Source organism: Condylostylus longicornis, unplaced genomic scaffold, assembly GCF_029603195.1.
Source record: "Condylostylus longicornis isolate FDR11 unplaced genomic scaffold, ASM2960319v2 ptg000018l, whole genome shotgun sequence".
NCBI lineage: Eukaryota > Metazoa > Arthropoda > Insecta > Diptera > Dolichopodidae > Condylostylus > Condylostylus longicornis.
In genome coordinates, this window is record NW_026577987.1 from 8,656,531 (window position 1) to 8,676,081 (window position 19,551).

Below are 19,551 nucleotides of genomic sequence, written 5' to 3' on the forward strand. Positions count from 1 at the left end.
CTAGGTATGATGGAACTCATATTGCCGAAAAAATAGGAATCGAAAATGAATATTTATACATGTCTTAACTGTTAAAATTTACAAGGAAATAGAAATACGCGAGGCAAAAATTGCTCTCTGAATCAAGGGGAAATATCGTATAAATTTAAGGTTTACCGTCTAAATAAAATTTCTTCTTTTTGGACTAAGAGAGTTTTAAACAGAAATTTATATTTCAACCATAAAGAGCTATAATTTAAGAGGTAGGCAAATAAAAGCAGGAAACTGGTTTAAGAGAATTAACGTTTCCATTAAGATCTATTTGTGTACAAAATTTAATGTTTCTATTATGAAAGTTTTATAAACAGAATGACTGACATGGTTTTACTAGTAAGCAAAAAAAATTTTTGAGAATATGCTAAAAACTTACTTGTATTAAAAAAAAGCTATATTTCATAAGTAACAGTTTGAGGAAGAAAAAAACAATACAGTATTTTTCCAAAATGAAGAAGGCATACTGTCTGGAAATTAATATTGTAGTCATAGTTTTTCAAGACAAAAATTTGTTATGAGAAAATATTAGCATAATATTATATCACTCTTGAATTTATTTCTATCAACATTCTTAATAATATTTTGTACGCTCATTCAAAGAAAAATTTCAACATAAAGTATAAAAAATAACCTTATTACACTTACATACATTCAAACATTCATTTTTTTTCCTCCCCGCCATTATTGAAACATATATGAATGTATGTACACAAAATAAGACATTTACTCTCATTTTCCAGACAGCTAAAATAAAAAATCAAAAAAAAAAGTTTTTCCACAAAACTTTTAAATTACATTTATAACAAGAGATTGAAAATTTCCTCTTCTCTTCCTCATTTTTCACTACTTTTACATATAGTTTCTGATTCAATCCAAAATTTTCTTATTTCAAAAATTTCCATTGAAAATTCATGTTTCATGCTAACCTTCTCAAGACTCAAATTGAAATGTTCATGATACAATACTTGACTACTAAGTGATGGATGTTTGTACATATATATATGTAAAGTAAAATTCTCTTTAAGCATTTTTGATCAATCAACTCTTATAATAAAACACAAAGTAAAAACATTGAATTAAAAGAATATTTTTCAAAAACAATTAAAGCATTGATTTGATTACCCTGAAATATTATGGTGATCTTATTTTGGGTGTGACGAAGAAACTGATGCGGTTTATTTAAAGATATATAGGCTTGTGATAGCAATAACTGTCTGAGTGGGCTTAGTGTAAAATCGAGACTGTATTAAAATTTCTCAGTAATATTATTCAATTTTAATTCAATTCTGATAGTTGTAATGTCCTCCTTATGTGTTAGGAACCATTAAACCATATTTGAATTTGCGTGTCAGTTTTGAGGACCTTTCCGTGCTGTAAATACCTCTATATATAATCATTTAGAAGAGAATTCTCCGTTACATAAATTATTAATATGGTTTAAGTCGGTTTTGAACTGTTATATGGTTTTTGGTTATCATTTTATTCAACAAATATTGTATAGTCGTTCCCTTTTACAGAAAATTGCAATAATCATAAAAAGAATTATTTTAGAAATTAACCAATGACTATACGATATTTTGTGCTAATTTCAGTTCTGGTTGGAATTTGAGACATTCTTGCGGCTTATTCCTGCGTACAGATAGATTAATAATATCTTTTGAGTAAATTTTTTACTACAATAGGAGTCAGCTAGAGTTTTTACTATAGGAGTCAGCTAAATTCGTTTAAGAGGAACTATAATAAATGAACCTTAGTACAAATCTTAAACAACTTATGCAATTTTTCAACGACTTTTCTATTAAAGCAATCTGTGGTAAAAAAAAAAATAATGTATTTAAAGCATTTTCCCAGTACTGATTTGTTTAACTCACTTTTTTCGGAGAAAAGGTTTTAGTGAAGAAGAAAATTTTACTGTATTTTAATTTAACAATTCTTAATTTCCCACAAAAAAAAATAAAATAAGCTAACTGAATTAACTGTCGCGTCGTAAATTTAAAATTAATTGCTTGCTGCGACTAAATGTCATTTCTTTTTATCGATTTTTATAAAAGATTTCTCCCCAACTGCGAAATTTTCATTTTTATTAGCTTAAGGACATTACCTTTTATACATAAATTTACTTTAACACTTTTAATAGCTATTTTTGCTTCTCCAAAAAAAAAAAAAATCCTTTTCTTTTAAATTTAACTATTTTTTATCACGTAAAAAGTAGATACAAAATTAACTATGTTTCACCTGTAAATAAAAGCAATTGACACGATGTAATTAATGTATGACTTGAACTCCTTAAAAGAATTCCTACAGATGGTGCTTAAGTCTTTTGAAAAGTAATTACATGACGTATACCATGAAATTTATATGAAAAGAGCATTTAAAATAATTTTTTGTTATACTCGTAATACACTCAGAATATTTCATAGTGATTTTGTGCTATTAAAGAACTAATTTATAATTTACAAAAATAAATTTATTGATTTTTATTATTTTTATGGATTTCTCCTAATCCTAATTATGTATCTCTGAAAAATAATCGAGTTTGAAAGCATTTTGGTAAGACACTAACTGTTACAGTTACAGTGCTTTTTAGGAAAAACTTCAAGTTGCTAAATAACAGATTTTTGGCATTTAATATAATAAATCATTTGTGAAAATTTGGTTAACTTGAGTCAATTAGTTTTTGAGTTATCGTTGGGATGGACGGACGAATGGATGAACAGACTAAGCTACACCGTCGCAGAATTCGACATTGATCAAAAACATACACTTGAGTCTATATCTCAGGCCATTATTTCTTAGCGTTACAAACGGCAAATTTAGTATACCCTTCGAACATACCTTCGTACGGGTATAATGATAGCTCTATTGTCCCTAGTATTACTTGGTTTAAATTACAAAATTTTCTTTTGTTTGAACATTACTACTGGGTATGAATATATGAATACCACATAGCACTACATACTTAAATGTTATTTATTTTGAATATTGTTATAATTTTTTTATAGCGGATGGAGTGTGAAAAATGTAAGCAATTAAATCTATGGCTTTGACAACAGCACATATTACCAAAGAAATAGGTAATTCGATTACCAAAGAAATAGGTAATCGAAATATGAACATTTTGTGGGACAATAACTCAAAGAGGACGGGGGATATTTTAGGAACTTTAGGAGAGGACCACGGTATTTCGTTTTAGTAAAATATAACTCATTCGAGTTGCCGTATAGTTGAAAATTGGGGAATAATTTCAATGCAACTAAAAGTGTTTATAGTTTTGTATGATTTAGAAGGAATTAATCTTACTATTTCTGATTTTGCAGAATTGAGAAATAAATAGAATTTGTTTTATAAATACAGAACTGAAAAATGGCAAAACTTACCTTTTTTTTGAAATAGACGCGGGCAAAAAGGCGGACAGACAGAACGAAACAAAAAGTCATATTTTTTTCCAAAACTTTTTTAAAGAGATTTCATAGAGGAGAATTTTTACAAAAATAATAGTAAAGATGAGTTAGAAAAGCAGTTTTTGTTTTACTTTTTTGTATGAGGCGAATGTACTTACATACACAACATAATATTTATATTTACATTTATTTATGCATTATTTTTCCACTTATAAAGGTGTAAACATTTTTAAAGGGAAAGTTGTTGCAAAAAATTTTTTTACATTTTCCTCTTAAATATTTAGGAAACTAAAAGGGTCACTAACACTGATAACAAGAATTCCATGGGTCTTAAAATAAGTTCAGCATTTCTATGATTTTACACGTACCCTTATATGTATATGTATGTATGTATTCATTTAATCACTAATGCATATTAAACATTAAAAAACTACAATTTTCCAGATTTCATTACAAAAAGTTCGTTCCATATATTCCATGATGCTCCATACATCGTTCCATGTTGCATTTCACTGCAGTCCATTGTATTATTAAAAAAAAAAAAAGGCAGTAGGAAGGAGGCCACGAATCCATCTTATATCTTCCACTTCCCCTCAAATAATTTCAAACAGTATAAATGCATTAGTTGAGAAAATTAAGGGTAATAAGTTATAATTAAGTAACATAATACAATTAAGTTGAGTTGATTAAGGGAGATAATTTAAGCCTTAGCTTATCACAAAAATATAATCTTATAAAATATATAAATTCAATATGGAACATTTGAAGATTAATGTATCTGTTGCTATAAAGCCTTCAAATACTCTAAATACTGCAAATTAATTCGAATACACTTTTTCAAAAAAAATGTTTTTGAATTATTCAATATTTCAGTTCAGCTTTTCATTTAAATTAGAGTGAAAAATTATGATGAAATAATTTAATTATTTTTTTTAAATTAAATGTTATCAGTCTATATTAAATTTTATATAGAATATAAAAATTTTAAAGTATAATATTCAAATCTTCATCAAAACATTTAATAAAGTCCTTATAGAAAATCTTTTAAAAATTTTGCCTGAAAACTTGTTCCAAAGCATATTATTACTTCTATGTATATGTATATAGGAGTTTATATTGTAATTCGAATAAATTATCTTAAAATTTTCATCTTTATGAACTCAACTCATCTTCACTTAGTTTTAAATTTATTAAAAAAAAAAAACATATCTGATGCTTGCTCATAAAATACAACATAAAAAGGAATATGGTAGTCATAATCAGAACCAATTATTGCACAGATTTAAGAAATAAAATTTATGCATAAACTACCTACACATTATTTTATCATATCTATATATATATATAGATATGTATGCTAAATATATTTTACCTATGCACACAAGTATACTCAATATTATAGATACATGTATATTAAAGGGCACAGTTTGCCCAAAATGCATTAAATCTTAAAAAATTTCTTATATTTTTGTGGCATGCTAGTAATATCTAATAATAAATAATAAAAATATAGCATCATGTACACATGTATGTATATTTTGATAAACAATGACTTATCTTCATCCAGTTATTTCAAAATTAAAATAATTCAAATTTGGATATGTACTCGTAAAAAAGTTCATTTGGTACTTTTTCTACCAAAATTTTCTTTATACTCGTAACATCAACTACTGTAGTACATACATACATTCATTTTATATGCTATTATTATTCTAAAAACATTGAATCTGGATTACTTGTAGTTGTTTTACTTTATAACCCTTATTTCTGTTTTTTTTTTTTTTTGTAAATATAGTCATATTTCATATCCAACCTACATACTCTTGTTCCTGTAGTGCTATATAAATTTACATTGTTTATTATACCGAATCAGATATGAACTGTGCCTGTACTGATTTTTCAAATTGCAGGGTTTTTAAAATGTCAAATAATTTTTATATGCGCTACAGTTTCGATGGCAAAGTTTGATGTTGTGGTAACAATTTGAAAACATTTAAAACAAGCTTTAGTATAAATGTTATAATTAAAAATATTATTAGCCTGGCTTAAGAACCATAATCAATTCAAAATTATACCGTTAACAAAAAAAAAAGAATATTCGAAATTGAATTTTTGTAATAACTTTCTTCAAGTTAACTAGATACTAGGACTACTGCTAATAAAACTATCTTTTTTGAGCAGCGCTATTTTAAATTAAAAAACTTAATGCTCACTAGTGCCCCTCCAAAAAGTAGCTTATTCTTAATTCAATTAAGAAAATTGTATTCTGTGTAGCACTACAAAATAGACAATATAAACAATGCTATAGAATCAAATTTTTTTTTTATATCTTACTTTATCCTCCCTAGTTATCACCCTCCAAATTTTGTAATTTTCGATTATTATTTTCTCGACATTATACAAGCTTTATTGATTAATATTTTTTTTTGTAAAATTGCAAATATTGCAAGGTAATGATTCTTATTTACAAGCAATAAGGTTGATTGACTTCCTAAGGTTGATTGAGGATAGTTGAGAAATAAAATTTTACAATGTTCTATGTCGTATATGTGATAAAAATTTGAAAAGTGAACCAGTAAGAGTATATAGAGACATGTATGTAAATACCTGCTTTTATATTATTATAATAAAGAAAGGTTGTTGATGCAATAAAGTATAGAGAAAGGATATTATTATAATAAAAATTTTACAACAATTCGTAATAGCATTGATTGAAAGCAGTAGGAGTTCGTATTATTTCTTTTATATTTTATGCATATATTATGTTGTATTATTGTATATACATATACAGGGTGATTCTGATAGGTATACAACAACATATTCTTGGTTAGAGGATCGAAAATGGGTAAAACATTTATTCCGGACTGGGTGCCAAATCTCAAGAGTTCCCGAGTTCCAGGGATTTTAACGAATTTTCACGAAGTTTTTACTTATCCAAGTTTTTTTGATTATAACTTCGATGCTGAAAAAGTTAGGAATTTCAAACAAACAGTTTCTGAAAGGCCTAGTAAAGGTCTTAAAATAGATATGCTGCTTGATTCTGTATTTTATGTACCTTCGGAATACCAAGAATTCGAGCTTTAGGGAAAATCAAATTTTTCTTTGTTTTATTTTTTAAGAAATTTTTTTTATAGAATTTTGCCCAGCCGCTTAAGCTCTAATTTAAGTCGGCAAGCATTAAAAAAATTTTTATGGTACAGCAGATATAGCAAAAACCAGATGTTGATAAAACTAAATTCAATTTAATATTCCTTTATCCAAAAATTTTACAAATTTCTCAAAACAAACACCAGATTTTCCTATGAAATTCACCTAATTCGGCAAACATTTATGTTTTTCTTCTATCAAATCCATTTCTATTGGCATATTTGAAATTATTTGCCTACATGGAACAACTCTTTAGTTGCGTTTTGGTGAAAATTAATTACATGGAACACCTCTTTAATTTCGTGAAAATTCGTTAAAATCCCTGGAAATCTTGAATCCCTTGAGGTTTGGCACCCAGTCCAGAACAAGTGTTTTACCGATTTTCGATTCTCAAACCAATGGTATGCGTTGTTGTATAGCTTTCTGAATCACCCTTATAATATAAATTTATAAATATGTATTTCAAAAGTATTAAATGAACTTCCCTTTAAGTAGAAAAAATACTCTCGTACTCGTAGTTTTGTACTCGCATATATTTGCCTTATATTCTTGAGTAAAATGATTGTGATATTATCCATAATAAATTGTAAAATTATCAGTAGATTCTTTTATATACACGTATCTGTATACTATTTTAAAATAACATAATATGTGTGTACGCAGATTTATGCATTATTCAAAGAGTTTTAGTTTGTACAATATGCACTTATGTATACATCTTTCTTTAATCTTCTGCTATCTTAGAACAGTTGTAATCCTTTCTCTTTATGGTTTTCTCAACTTTTTTATGAAAACATTTTCATATTTTAAAACAATTTATATAATTATAACAAATACTCTCTATCTACTTAACAAATAAATGAATATTCAACATAAATTTTGCAGCGTCAATATTATATATTACTACAGGACATATACATACATATAAATAAATTATTTAATATATAATTGTATTTAATAAAGTACTGCTTTTAAAAAAAATTTATGTAACATAAACAATAAACATAATTAAAATAAAATAACTTTCATTCATATACGAATCTATTTTAAAAATTGCATACATTTTGGAAGAGCCATTAATGTAATGCTCGAATTTAATGGTTAATTGCGAAAGTTTAGAAAAAAAAAATATATTTTTTAGGGACATAACATTTACTATTAGCTTTCTGCGTTTATAGAAATTGGGAAAAGCCTACAGTTTCGGAAATATAAGGCGCTAAAAATTCGTATTTTACTAATTTTAAGAGGTGATAATTTGAGAGGAGGTAGCGGTGGAGTAAAAATTTTTTATAACGAAATTAACTTTTTATTAGTGTCTAAAAGCTGTAAAAATTGCAAGAAAAACGACATCCAAAATTTGAAAAAAAACGGACTTTAGATAACGGTCAATTTTGACGGCCATTTTGTTTTTTCAAAGTTCAAATATGGTATGCCGCAGTAGAAAAAGTTCGCCACTACTCTTCTGCATTTGCGAAAATTTATACAATTTTAATTCTTTGAAAAATGGGTTTCAGAGAGAAAAATTTATGTTTACTAATATGATGGGATTCTATCAGACTGTCAACACCATACACCGGTGTGCTGAAAAAAATATTAAATTATATTAGTAAGGCTTTAGTCACTATTCCCCAAAAGATGATTTGGCCCAAATTTCATTAGGATTCGAATTTGCTTTTCTCGGTATGCTTTATTTTTGTGTTTGGCTTTACTATCTTTCCGTTCATCGGTACCAAAATTTTTTACTTTTAATTTAATGAAGCGCAATTTTACATTCTTATATGATACACTGAAAGTGATGGAATTTTTGCAACAAAAAAAAATAAATAACCGAAATACCAAATAAATACCCACATTTGGTAAATCTTGTCGGAATTTGATTTCTTACTTTGAAAAAAATTTATTTAATGTACAAATATATCTATCTATTTATATTCAAAACGCAAGTAAATAGATTCTCGTTTGTATATACATAAATTTTAAAAAAGTAACAAGTGATGAGGTGAGGCCTTGCAATCTTTTTTATCTTTTTCAATTGATTTTAATACTTAATTCAATTTTTTGTATAAAATTAAAAAGATTTTAACTAAATTATCATAAATATGTAAGTGTGTACATAAATGTTAATAAATATATATACATATTATACTGTAATTATTAACTGAATGCATTATAAAATTGAATGTAGAAAAAAATGTATGTATTTTCTCTTTACTAATGATGGTAATCAATTAGGATTTGTTTTTGTAACTACAAAATAGGCAATATCCATTTACATGAAGATAAGTGATTGCTTTGCTATGCGCACATAATATTTATTTGGTCTTAAACCAGTATGTACGGTAGAAAATAAATGTTACATAATTTGAAATTGCTATATTGTACAATGGTTTTTATAATATTGAGTATTACATAATTATTAAATAAAATATAAAATTACACTATAAAAATGGCGCAATAAAATAATAACGTTAGTAATGTATTAAAAATATACCTATAAATTATAAAATGGTAACTTGATCCGAGTTAAGAAAAATACTTCAGACGAAAATTTTAGGAATACTTTGAAAATATTACGGGGAATCCGGCAAGACTCTCGGCTTGGATAACTTTTGTAAATAGATGTAATATTGAAAAACAAACAAAATTTTAAGGATGTTAATTCACAAAAATATTTTAACAATATTCTCAAAGGTTATTGTACAACGCAGTTCCATTTTGTTTTTTGAAAGCCTCTGTTAACTACACCCAAGACTTAAATTGCAAACCAAGTGGATTGCTAATTTCTTATTCGAAAAATTCAGGAAATTTCATAAATCAATTATGTCTTTTTCAAGTCTTTACTTTGATATTTTGTTAATTATCAGTTAAATTTATATTAGTTATTACCGACCGCATTACATGCAGTAAGGAAAGTTATTTGATAGTACGACATTTCAAATATCGAATCTCCGTGATATAAAAACGTAAACAAGACGATTATTTGTCTGTTTGTCTCTGCATTCGTTTACTTTGTCCATTTGGCCATATAATGAAATAATAAACAGATTTCCTTCAAATTTAATATCTCACTTTTGGTTTTTAAATAAAATGAGCCACGGAAATTTTACAGGAATATCAGTGGGCGGAAATTAAAATTTCACCGATTTTTGACTATGTCTATAAAGACATAACTAACAGAATTTGTCATTGAAACTAACTAAAAATTTTTCATAGAAAATGGAATACAGGAAGCAAAGTTCTGACAAAGGAAAGGAAGGAAGTTCTGACATATTAATAGAAACACATTTGAAATGATTGTTTAAAAGATATTTTTATAACCTTGAACAGCACCTTAAGACCTTAGGAAAACTAATAAAAATAGTTTTATTGAAATTTGTACTTATTATATTGAATAAATACCCAATATTATAGACACATCGCGTGCTCGAAGCTATTTTGTGCTTCTAATATAAAATTTTTTTTTTCCTGCTTACTCATTATAACAAATTCATATACTAATGATCTATTTTATTTCATACTTATTTCACAGGTTGATGGTTCACCATGTGTTTTAGAAATTTTAGACACAGCTGGTACAGAACAGTTTGCCTCAATGAGAGATTTGTATATAAAAAATGGTCATGGCTTTATAGTTATGTATTCTTTAACGAATCACCAAACATTTCAGGTAATTTTCTTTCTTTTTCTCTCTTTAAACTAGATTTATTTAAACGAATATCCAAATAACCGCAATATATTCATTAACATTATATATATATGTACAAATTCTATTAATTTTGCAGGATATATCAAATATGAAAAATGTGATTAGCCGTGTTAAAGGTAGTCAACCAGCTCCAATTTTACTAGTCGCCAATAAACTCGATTTAGAATGCCAAAGAGAAGTTTCAAAAATGGAAGGTAATTTCGCACTTTTATTAATGATTTTTTTTTTATTGTTTATCACTGAAATATTTGGTTAGAGAAAATTAATAATGAAATTTTTCCATATCAAATGTTTAATAAGATTTTTCTTTGTACTGTGAACGATATACATTTATTATATACGGATAATACATGTATAGGGCTTTTCTCAAACGTAATACATCGCAGTATAAAATGTAAAAAGTGCGCCATGCTCACATATAATAATGTTGCAAATCAAGTTTGTTCATAGACAACTACTAAATTATCAACAAATTAATGAAATTTCAATTAGTGCAGCGCACTTAAGTCATATGACCAATTTTACTATTTTTAAAAGTGTCAAAAATATATTGCATATCTACCGCAAGTCATATTTTTGCAGTAATGCTTTTATGAATTTAGAATATTAATAACTACAATTACTGTAGTGTCCTTTCTCTCTCAAATGACAATATAAAAATAAAATAAAATTATATTTAATCATGAAAATTGAAATTTATTTTAAAAATTACTTTGACTCTTTTTTTTTTTTAAGGAAACGCCCTAGCACAACTTTGGGAATGCCCATTCATAGAAGCATCCGCCAAAGATCGTATTAATGTTAATGAAGTTTTCGCAACAATCGTCCGTGAAATGAATATGTCATCAGAGAGACGACAGAAAAAAAGTTACTGCAATTGCTGTACACTGTTATAGAAAAAAATTAAAAAAAATTTAAAATTAAAAATAAAAATTGAACACAAAAAAAAAATTAAATTTATAATTTTTTTCTTATTTTTTTTTTTTTATTTTTTATTTTATAATTTTTATATTTTATATAAAATAATTATATGTAAAGAAAAAACAAAAAAAAATTAAAAATAAAGATTTAAAAATGAAACAAATTTTACTATTAATTAATAAAAATAATTAATAAATAAATACAATTGAAAATAATATATGTATATATATATAGAACATAAAAATAATTTAAAGAAATTAAAAAAAAAAAAAACAAAAATTTGATAAAGAAAAATAATAATAAAAATAAAAAAAAAAATTTATAAAAATTTAATGAAAATAAAATATTAATGTAGAAATAGAAATGTAAATTTAATATTTTATATTTAATATATAAATATTATAAAATATTATGGTGAAAGTAAAAATTGTAATACGTATAACAAATATTTAATAAAATCGCAAGTATGTATATATTGAACAATAAATAAATAATAATAGTAATTATTATAAATTTGGAAATAATTGATAATGAGCTCGAAAATTTTTACAATATTTAATTAATTAATTTTAATATATTTTCACAAAAAAAACAAACAAAACTGATTACCTAGTTCATAATACCATAGAGTAAATTTTTATAAAGAGAGCAATATTTTATTTTATATATATAAGAGCATGGTACTCGTATAATTTTTCACTCATTAAAATTGATTTTTTTTTGTAATACTTGCATTTGTTACTTAATTATTGTGTAAAAAAATGTTTTTTTTTTGTAAGAAAAATAAGAATTTGATTCACTTTTTAAATAAGAGTAATTCTCTTATAATGTCAATAATTGTTCTCTTAAAATGTTTTAAAAAAAAACCTGTTTCTCTTATTATGTCAATCACTGTTTATCTATATGATAATCCACATGTTTCTTGTTAATTACATTAAAATATCAGAAATGGCATTTTCATATAAATTTTTTGTATTAATGAAAGACCGTAAAAATTTTATAATGCATTTTAAATTGAGCGTATATAACACATAATTTTAAACAAAGAAAAATTCTTGTATGTATGTGTACATAAGGCAACTAAATTGAATTACAAGATGTGTTTTTTTTTGTAGCTTTTTGTGTATAATTTAAATTCGAAATCTATATATGTATCTGTAGCTCTACTATATAACATACATACGTATACATATCTTTTAGAATAAGATGAAAAAAATAAAAAAAAAATTTAAAGCAAATTCAATTAAACTTACCAAATATGAAATATCAAAATTATTATAAAAGTATATGATTAATATTTATAATAGAAAAAATATTTTATTTTACTTATATTAGAAAAATTTTAACATCGAATTTTTTCGAAAATTTTAACTTAAATTTGCTTGATAATTTTGTGAGTTCTTATTATTAATTAAATTTGAAAATAATATTATTTTAAATCAATTTTAACATTATAATTGTTGCATATTAACTACTAAATTATTTTAATTTTTTTTAATAATTTTTAACAATAACTCTTTAAAGTTATTCAATTTCTTGTCACATATTTATGAGCTTTCTTCAAATAAAACTTTTCAATTGCAAAAAATCTATGTTCACTCTCTTAAACACATCAGTTGTAATTTTAAAATCGATTTATTCAAAAATTTTAAAATCGATTTTATTACTACCCTCAGGACAAAATTTTGTTTAATAATACCCTCATTACACGAGTCTTTGAAGAGAACAATATATGGGTGAATGTTAATTTGCCGGTGCACATGCATACATATTAAATGACAGCAAATGTATTTCACAAATTCAAAAAAAAAAATTTCCATATAGATAATTTACATAATAATCTAATAAATATTTTGTAATATTTTTATATTGAATGAAAATAATTAAATTATATAAATTAAAATAAAAACCAAAAAAAAAAGTAAAAAAAACCGATTATAAGTGGAAAAAGCGTAAACTGAATAACAAAATCAATAATGAAAGTATGAGAATCGCCAAAATATAATTAATTAATTTAAATTTATAATTGTGTAGTATAAATAATTCAGAAAAAAATAAATAAATAAATAAATTAAAAGTATAAAAATAATGAGAAAAAAAGAACACCTTATACAAGAAAACAATATTGGAAAAAAAAAAAAAAATTAATTAATAAAATAAAAAAAAACATATATACATGCATACATATAATAATCATATATTTTGTAAAGAAATATACTAAATTAAATATTTTTTACCAAAAAGTATAAAATAAAAAAAAAATATTAACGAATTAAGTACATATGTGTATATATATGTAAACAATATAGATTTGAAAATAATTAGATTATAAAATTTAAATAAAACTTTACACAATTTAAATTAAAAAAAAAATTAATAAATAAATATTCAATTTGGATTTATAAAAAAAAAAAAACAAAATCAGCGAAAGTGCAGGAAAAAAAAATCTAGAATGTTAGGATTAAACGCCTAAAAATTAAATGAACATATTTTTCATTTTATTTTGTGTAATTAAATATACATAGAAGAAAAAAAATTAATAAAAGCAAAAATTTGAAAAAAAAACCAAAATTATCTGACGTCTATCAAAAAAACCAAAAACAAATTAAAATCTTTAATTAAAAAATTGATCCTGTTTACAAACGAATGAACTAAGCGAATTTACAGTTTTTGCTTCATGCTTATGACACCGGCTCTCCCGCAAAAATAAAATTTAATTACAGGAGACGGGGTGTCAGAAGCACGAAATAAGTACTGTACACCCACTCAACATATCGGCCTATTTACACGTGTAAATAGGCCGATTGTCATCAGTCAAATTGACATTTAAATGAAATTTATTTTTTTTATTCCACTTTCCTTTCTGTTTCGTTTTTCTTTCTGTTTTATTAATTCTTTTATAACATGTAATTATAAAAATATACAATTAAATAAATAAAACATAATAATTAAATATACAAATTCAATTTTAAATTAAATTTATAATATAAAAATATGCCTATATACATTATTGAATAAATTACAGAGAATATGTAAAATTCATAAATGTTTAAGAAAATCTAGAAAAAAAATTATTAACTTTTGGAATACAAGAACATTAAAAAAAAATAATTTAAATAAAATTGACTGAAATCTTAAAGAGAATAAAAAATAAAAAATAATATTTTGTATTTTCGCTATAATATATTTATACAAAAATTGAGTAGATAAAATATACTTCGGTTTTATCAAGATCAAAATAAAAATATTTTGAATTTTAATAAACTGGACATTCATTAAAAATTACATTCATATTAATAATTTAGCTAAAATTCATTCTGGTTTTTTTTTTTGTTAAATATTAAGATACAAAAAAGTTGGGTTCGTACTCATCTTCCAAAAAATTATCCAAGAATATTGAAAATTATTTATATTCAAGATTTATATGATTTAAATTTAAAATAAAAAATTTTTAATTCAAATCATATTAAGATTTCTGAAAATCTACTACAAAATATTATTAATTCCATAATTGGCTTAATTAATCTAGGGTTATAAGTTTGTAAAATTGCTCTATGCAACAAAATAATTAATTTTTTTTTTTAAATGCAATGACTGAATTTGTAATTAAAATAAAAAAATTATAATAAATATTTAATAATATTGAAAAAAAAAAGAAAAATAATTGGATTTTAGCTAAACAATTAATTAAAATATTTTGAAAATTATTAAAAAATAAATACGAAAATTATACAGTAAAATTTATAAAATAAAAATTTTGCCCAATTTAATGTTAAGATTCGGTGATCGTATCAGCAATTTTAATTGAAGCAAAAAAGAAAAAAACTAAGTACATATTTAATTAAATGGCTGAAAACGTAAAATTAATTTTATGTGTGAACACAATCCAAATGAAATAAAATTAAATTTTTTGCAGTTTACAATTTTGTCATTATTCCTAATTCAAATATATCATGACGTATAAGTGTCATAGCTCTCAAAATATGTTATCAACACAATTGATGGTAATTTTAAGTTCTTGCTCTTAATTTTTTTTTTAAAGTTAATAATTTCAAACAATCTAATGAATAATTGGTAAACAGTAAGATTTAAACAATCTAATGAATAAATTACTTGCACATACTCAACAAATCTCGAGAAATATCCTTGATTTTATTTCATTTAAATTATGTAATAAACCCACAAAAAAAACAAGTATTTGAATATTTCAGTCATTTAATTGAATATCTTTGTAATTTCCATTTTCCCTCAAATTAATTTTAATAATTTGCAATTTAGAAAAAAATTTTTTATGTGTTTATTTAAAAATTTTATAATTTTTTTGAATATAAAATAGTCAATTAATAAATTTAATTTTAATTTTATTATTTTTCGATTTCCATTGCGATTTTCAAGAAATTCAAATTAAATTTTAATATTTTTGCTTTTGCTAAGAGCATTTATTTTAAATAGAACAGATATTAAAAATAGAACAGAAAACTTAAAATGAAACTTAAATTAATAAGCCTGGTATATACACAAAATGCATTATTTAGAAAAAATGATATATAAGATCTGATTAAGACTGAATTTTTAGCTAAAAATTACGTGTTAATTGTAAAACATAAAAATTTAAATTTAATTTTTTTTTGATTTTTATTTTATACGATAACACAGGAATATTTTTAGCTAAACAAAAAACATAATTTAATTGAAAAAAAATAAAATTCTTTGAAAAATTATAAATGAAAATCCTCCTAATCTGATCTTTGTAAAACTTTTAATATCATTAAAAATAAAATTGTTTTCTTTTGTTCTAATATACAGGAATTGTAAATTATATATAAAGATTACATAAAAAAATAAACAAAAATTACGTGCTTAAGTATTTGTAATCTTCTAGTTTCAAAATATATAAATGTATCAAGTGTTTTACTATAGACTTTTCATAAAATTACATAATTGAATTATGGATAAAATTTATAATTGTGTATTTTTTTATACAGCATTTTTTTGGCATATTTTATAAATTTTTTTTTATATAAACACCCATATTGTGTTGTTAGTCGTATCACTTGATGTTTCCAGTATGATTATTGAGAAGTATTTTGGTTTCCAGTATAGAATTTCAAATTTTGAAATTATATACATAATTTTATCTAGATAATAATATTATACAAGATAATAATTACAAGATTTTTGAATGACAGCCTATTACGTCAAGTGGAACGACCAACTGAATAGAACAGAATAGAATGGGCTGACCATTAGTAAAAATTTAAACAAAAATTTTTTTTTTTTCATTAAATATTTACTACTTATTTATTTTTATTGTTATTTTTCTTTAACATATAATATTATTATTATATTATAAATGTATAGAAAAAAAAATTGGTAAAAAAAAATATTATATACTAAACTAAATTTTCGAAATCTTTATTTGTTAAAACCACACACACACACACATGTGATCAAAGGGAAAAATGACTGCACAATAATTTTTAAAGGCCTTTTTTTCCCAAAATGATCAATTAAAAACTTTATGTGTTTAAAATAATTTTACTTAATTAAAATTCAAAAAAAAAAAAATTTATATAAATAAATTATTATTGTTATTTTATTTGTAAAGATTTCGACCTTAATTTTTTTTTTTTCTAATTAAATTTCTGTAAAATATTCATGCATTTTCAAAAAACAAACACAAAATTTTTAAAATCAAAGAAATTAGGCAAAAGACCATATTTATATTAAAATTTTATATTTTAATTATAAATAATAAAGTGTTAGAAAACATAATAAATTTTTTGAAAAATTTTTTGAAATCAAACAAGAAACAATTAATTTATTTTTGTTATAGAGGTCGATTTTCATTTTCATTTAATTTTAATACGAATAAAATAATTTTTAGGGCTAATATTAATATTATAATATTAAATTAATTTTTATATTAATAAAATATTAATTATCAACATATTCTCCCTCTAAATACATATATTACTTACAATTTATGCTTGTCCTCGGTGAAAATTTTAATAATTTTAAAATTTTCATGTTTTTTTAACCAATATTTTATCATTTATTTCTATATTTATTTATAAATATAAAATATGAAATATAAAATAAAATTCTTTTACAGAATATTTTTTTCTAGTATACCATAAAATACTTTTACTTTTACCGAACACAAATACAATATTTTCCATAACTATGAAATTAGACCTTTTCATAAATGCAGTATATCGCAAAATATAGCGAGAACTGCGCTACACGTATATTTTATCTTCATAAACAAATGTTGCAAATCTAGTTTGTTCAACAAATATTTCTAAATTTACGTAATAATCATCAAATCACGTATTTTACGTAATTTACGTGATTTGATAGAATAGTTGTACAATATATGTTATACACGTTCTATTTTTACACTATTGTGTTTTGCAGTTATTACTCTACTACTGCGCTTTTATAAAAATCTCTAATATTAATTATTGTCAAAATATTGTTTTGACATATTCTTTTACTTATGTTTTCTGCAAAGAAGAGAAGTAAAAAATTAAAAACTATGTTTGTAATGGCTCTAAAATATTTTGTTCTAAGAAATGAATTTATTTTATAAATGAAAATCTGCCTTAACAAAAAAACAACAACTCTATAATGTGCAAGTATAAAAAAATAAATTTTAGTCAATTTTAATAAAAAATTTATCAAATAAAATTTTATATGTATTTTTAATACTTATTTAAAATATAAAATAATTTTTTTTTTAAATTAATTTCATTATTCCTTTTTGGTTGATTAATTTTTTTGGTGATTTTTTTGGTTTTTTAAATTTTAAAAATTAGCAAATTTCTTTGATTGCATTTATGAAAACAAGAAAAAAAAATTTATTAAACAAAATAAAAATTATAAAAAAATAATTTTTGAATTAATTATGATTAAATTAAATTTTAAAATAATTCAAAAAAAAAAACTTCACTTAAAATATCATTATAAATAAAAATTTTTATGTGTTATTAAATTAATTAAAAAGAAAACATTTATAATACCTAAATTAATTGTTTTAAATTGTATGTACGTTCTAAAAAAAAAAATTTAAAAATTTTTTTTTAAATGTTTTTTGTTCTTTTTTTTTTGTTTTATTAAATCTTACTTATATGAAACGACTTATTGACTAAATATTTCAATGTTTAACAAACAATTTTCTTTAATAGAGAAAATATTATTAAATAAATTAATCATTCGTGATCTTAATATAAATAAACTCGTCGTCACCATATTAGTTCGGGGAATCAAATTAATTGAGGTATCGAAAACAAAAAAAAAAATTTAATAAAGCGAAAGGTTATGTAAAAAATTGTTTTTTTTTATACAATTTTTGTATGTAGCGGACCAAAATTAACAAAAAAAAAAAACAATATATATGTTAAATATTACGAGATTAACGAGTTACTTACAAAAATAATTTATTATTTTTATAATATAAAATTAGAAAATATTATTAAAGGCTTCTGATCTGTATGATATTTCAAAATATGTAATAAAAATCATTATAAAATTGCTTTTTAGTTAATGAATTTGTCTCATATAATTAAGATTACACACAAATAAAATAAAAAAAAAACAAAATAAATAAATTTAGTGTAAAAAGTTTATTAATATTAAAATATATTATTAATTATTATAAATTGATTAAATGAATTTATTTTATAAAAATCATTTTATTAATGAAAAAAAGGCAAAAATTAAAAAAAAAAATAAAAAACAAATTAAAAACAGTCAAAATAAATAAACAAAAAAAAAAAATAATTATGAAGGGACAAATAAAAAAAAAAATAAAGTTTAAAAAAAAAAAACAAAATCAATTTCTAGTAGTTAAAAATAAATAAATAAATAAATAAAAACAAAAATAATAAATATGAATTAATTAATTAAATAAAATTTATAATTACAACAAAAGTTTAATTATTACAACTATATTATATATTTTTTTTTCTTTTTCTCTCTCTCTTTCACTCTTTCAATTTTTTAGCTACCATTTAAAAATATTATGTTTTAATTTAAAAGAAAAAAAAAATAAATAAAATAATTTTTTTTTTTTTTCATCTTTGTATATAAATATATATTTACTGAGAAATGAATGTAATACAATATTTTAGAATAAAAAACAAAAATTAAAAAAAAAAAAATAAAAAAAGTAAAATTACATAGATAAAAAAAAATATTTTGTGTTCTATTTTTTTTAATTCGAAAAATTTAAGTATTTTATAATTGCTTCATTGTTATTTTGGTGCAGACAATATTTTCTTATGACTTGGACTATATAGTTATGACTAGTACTTTTCATTGTGAAGCCCATCATTCTGG

The 19,551-nt window shown here is 22.6% G+C and overlaps 1 protein-coding gene across 1 annotated transcript; it reads left to right on the plus strand.

The window, feature by feature from the left end:
- Positions 1-10,113: 10,113 nt before the first annotated feature.
- On the plus strand, positions 10,114-11,450 carry LOC129606412 (ras-related protein Rap-2b). The gene is made up of 3 exons (XM_055516736.1): positions 10,114-10,248; positions 10,364-10,481; positions 11,023-11,450. Exons 1-3 carry the CDS (start codon positions 10,174-10,176, stop codon positions 11,181-11,183), a joined length of 354 nt encoding a protein of 117 aa, XP_055372711.1. The 5' UTR covers positions 10,114-10,173; the 3' UTR covers positions 11,184-11,450.
- The last annotated feature ends 8,101 nt before the right edge of the window (positions 11,451-19,551 follow it).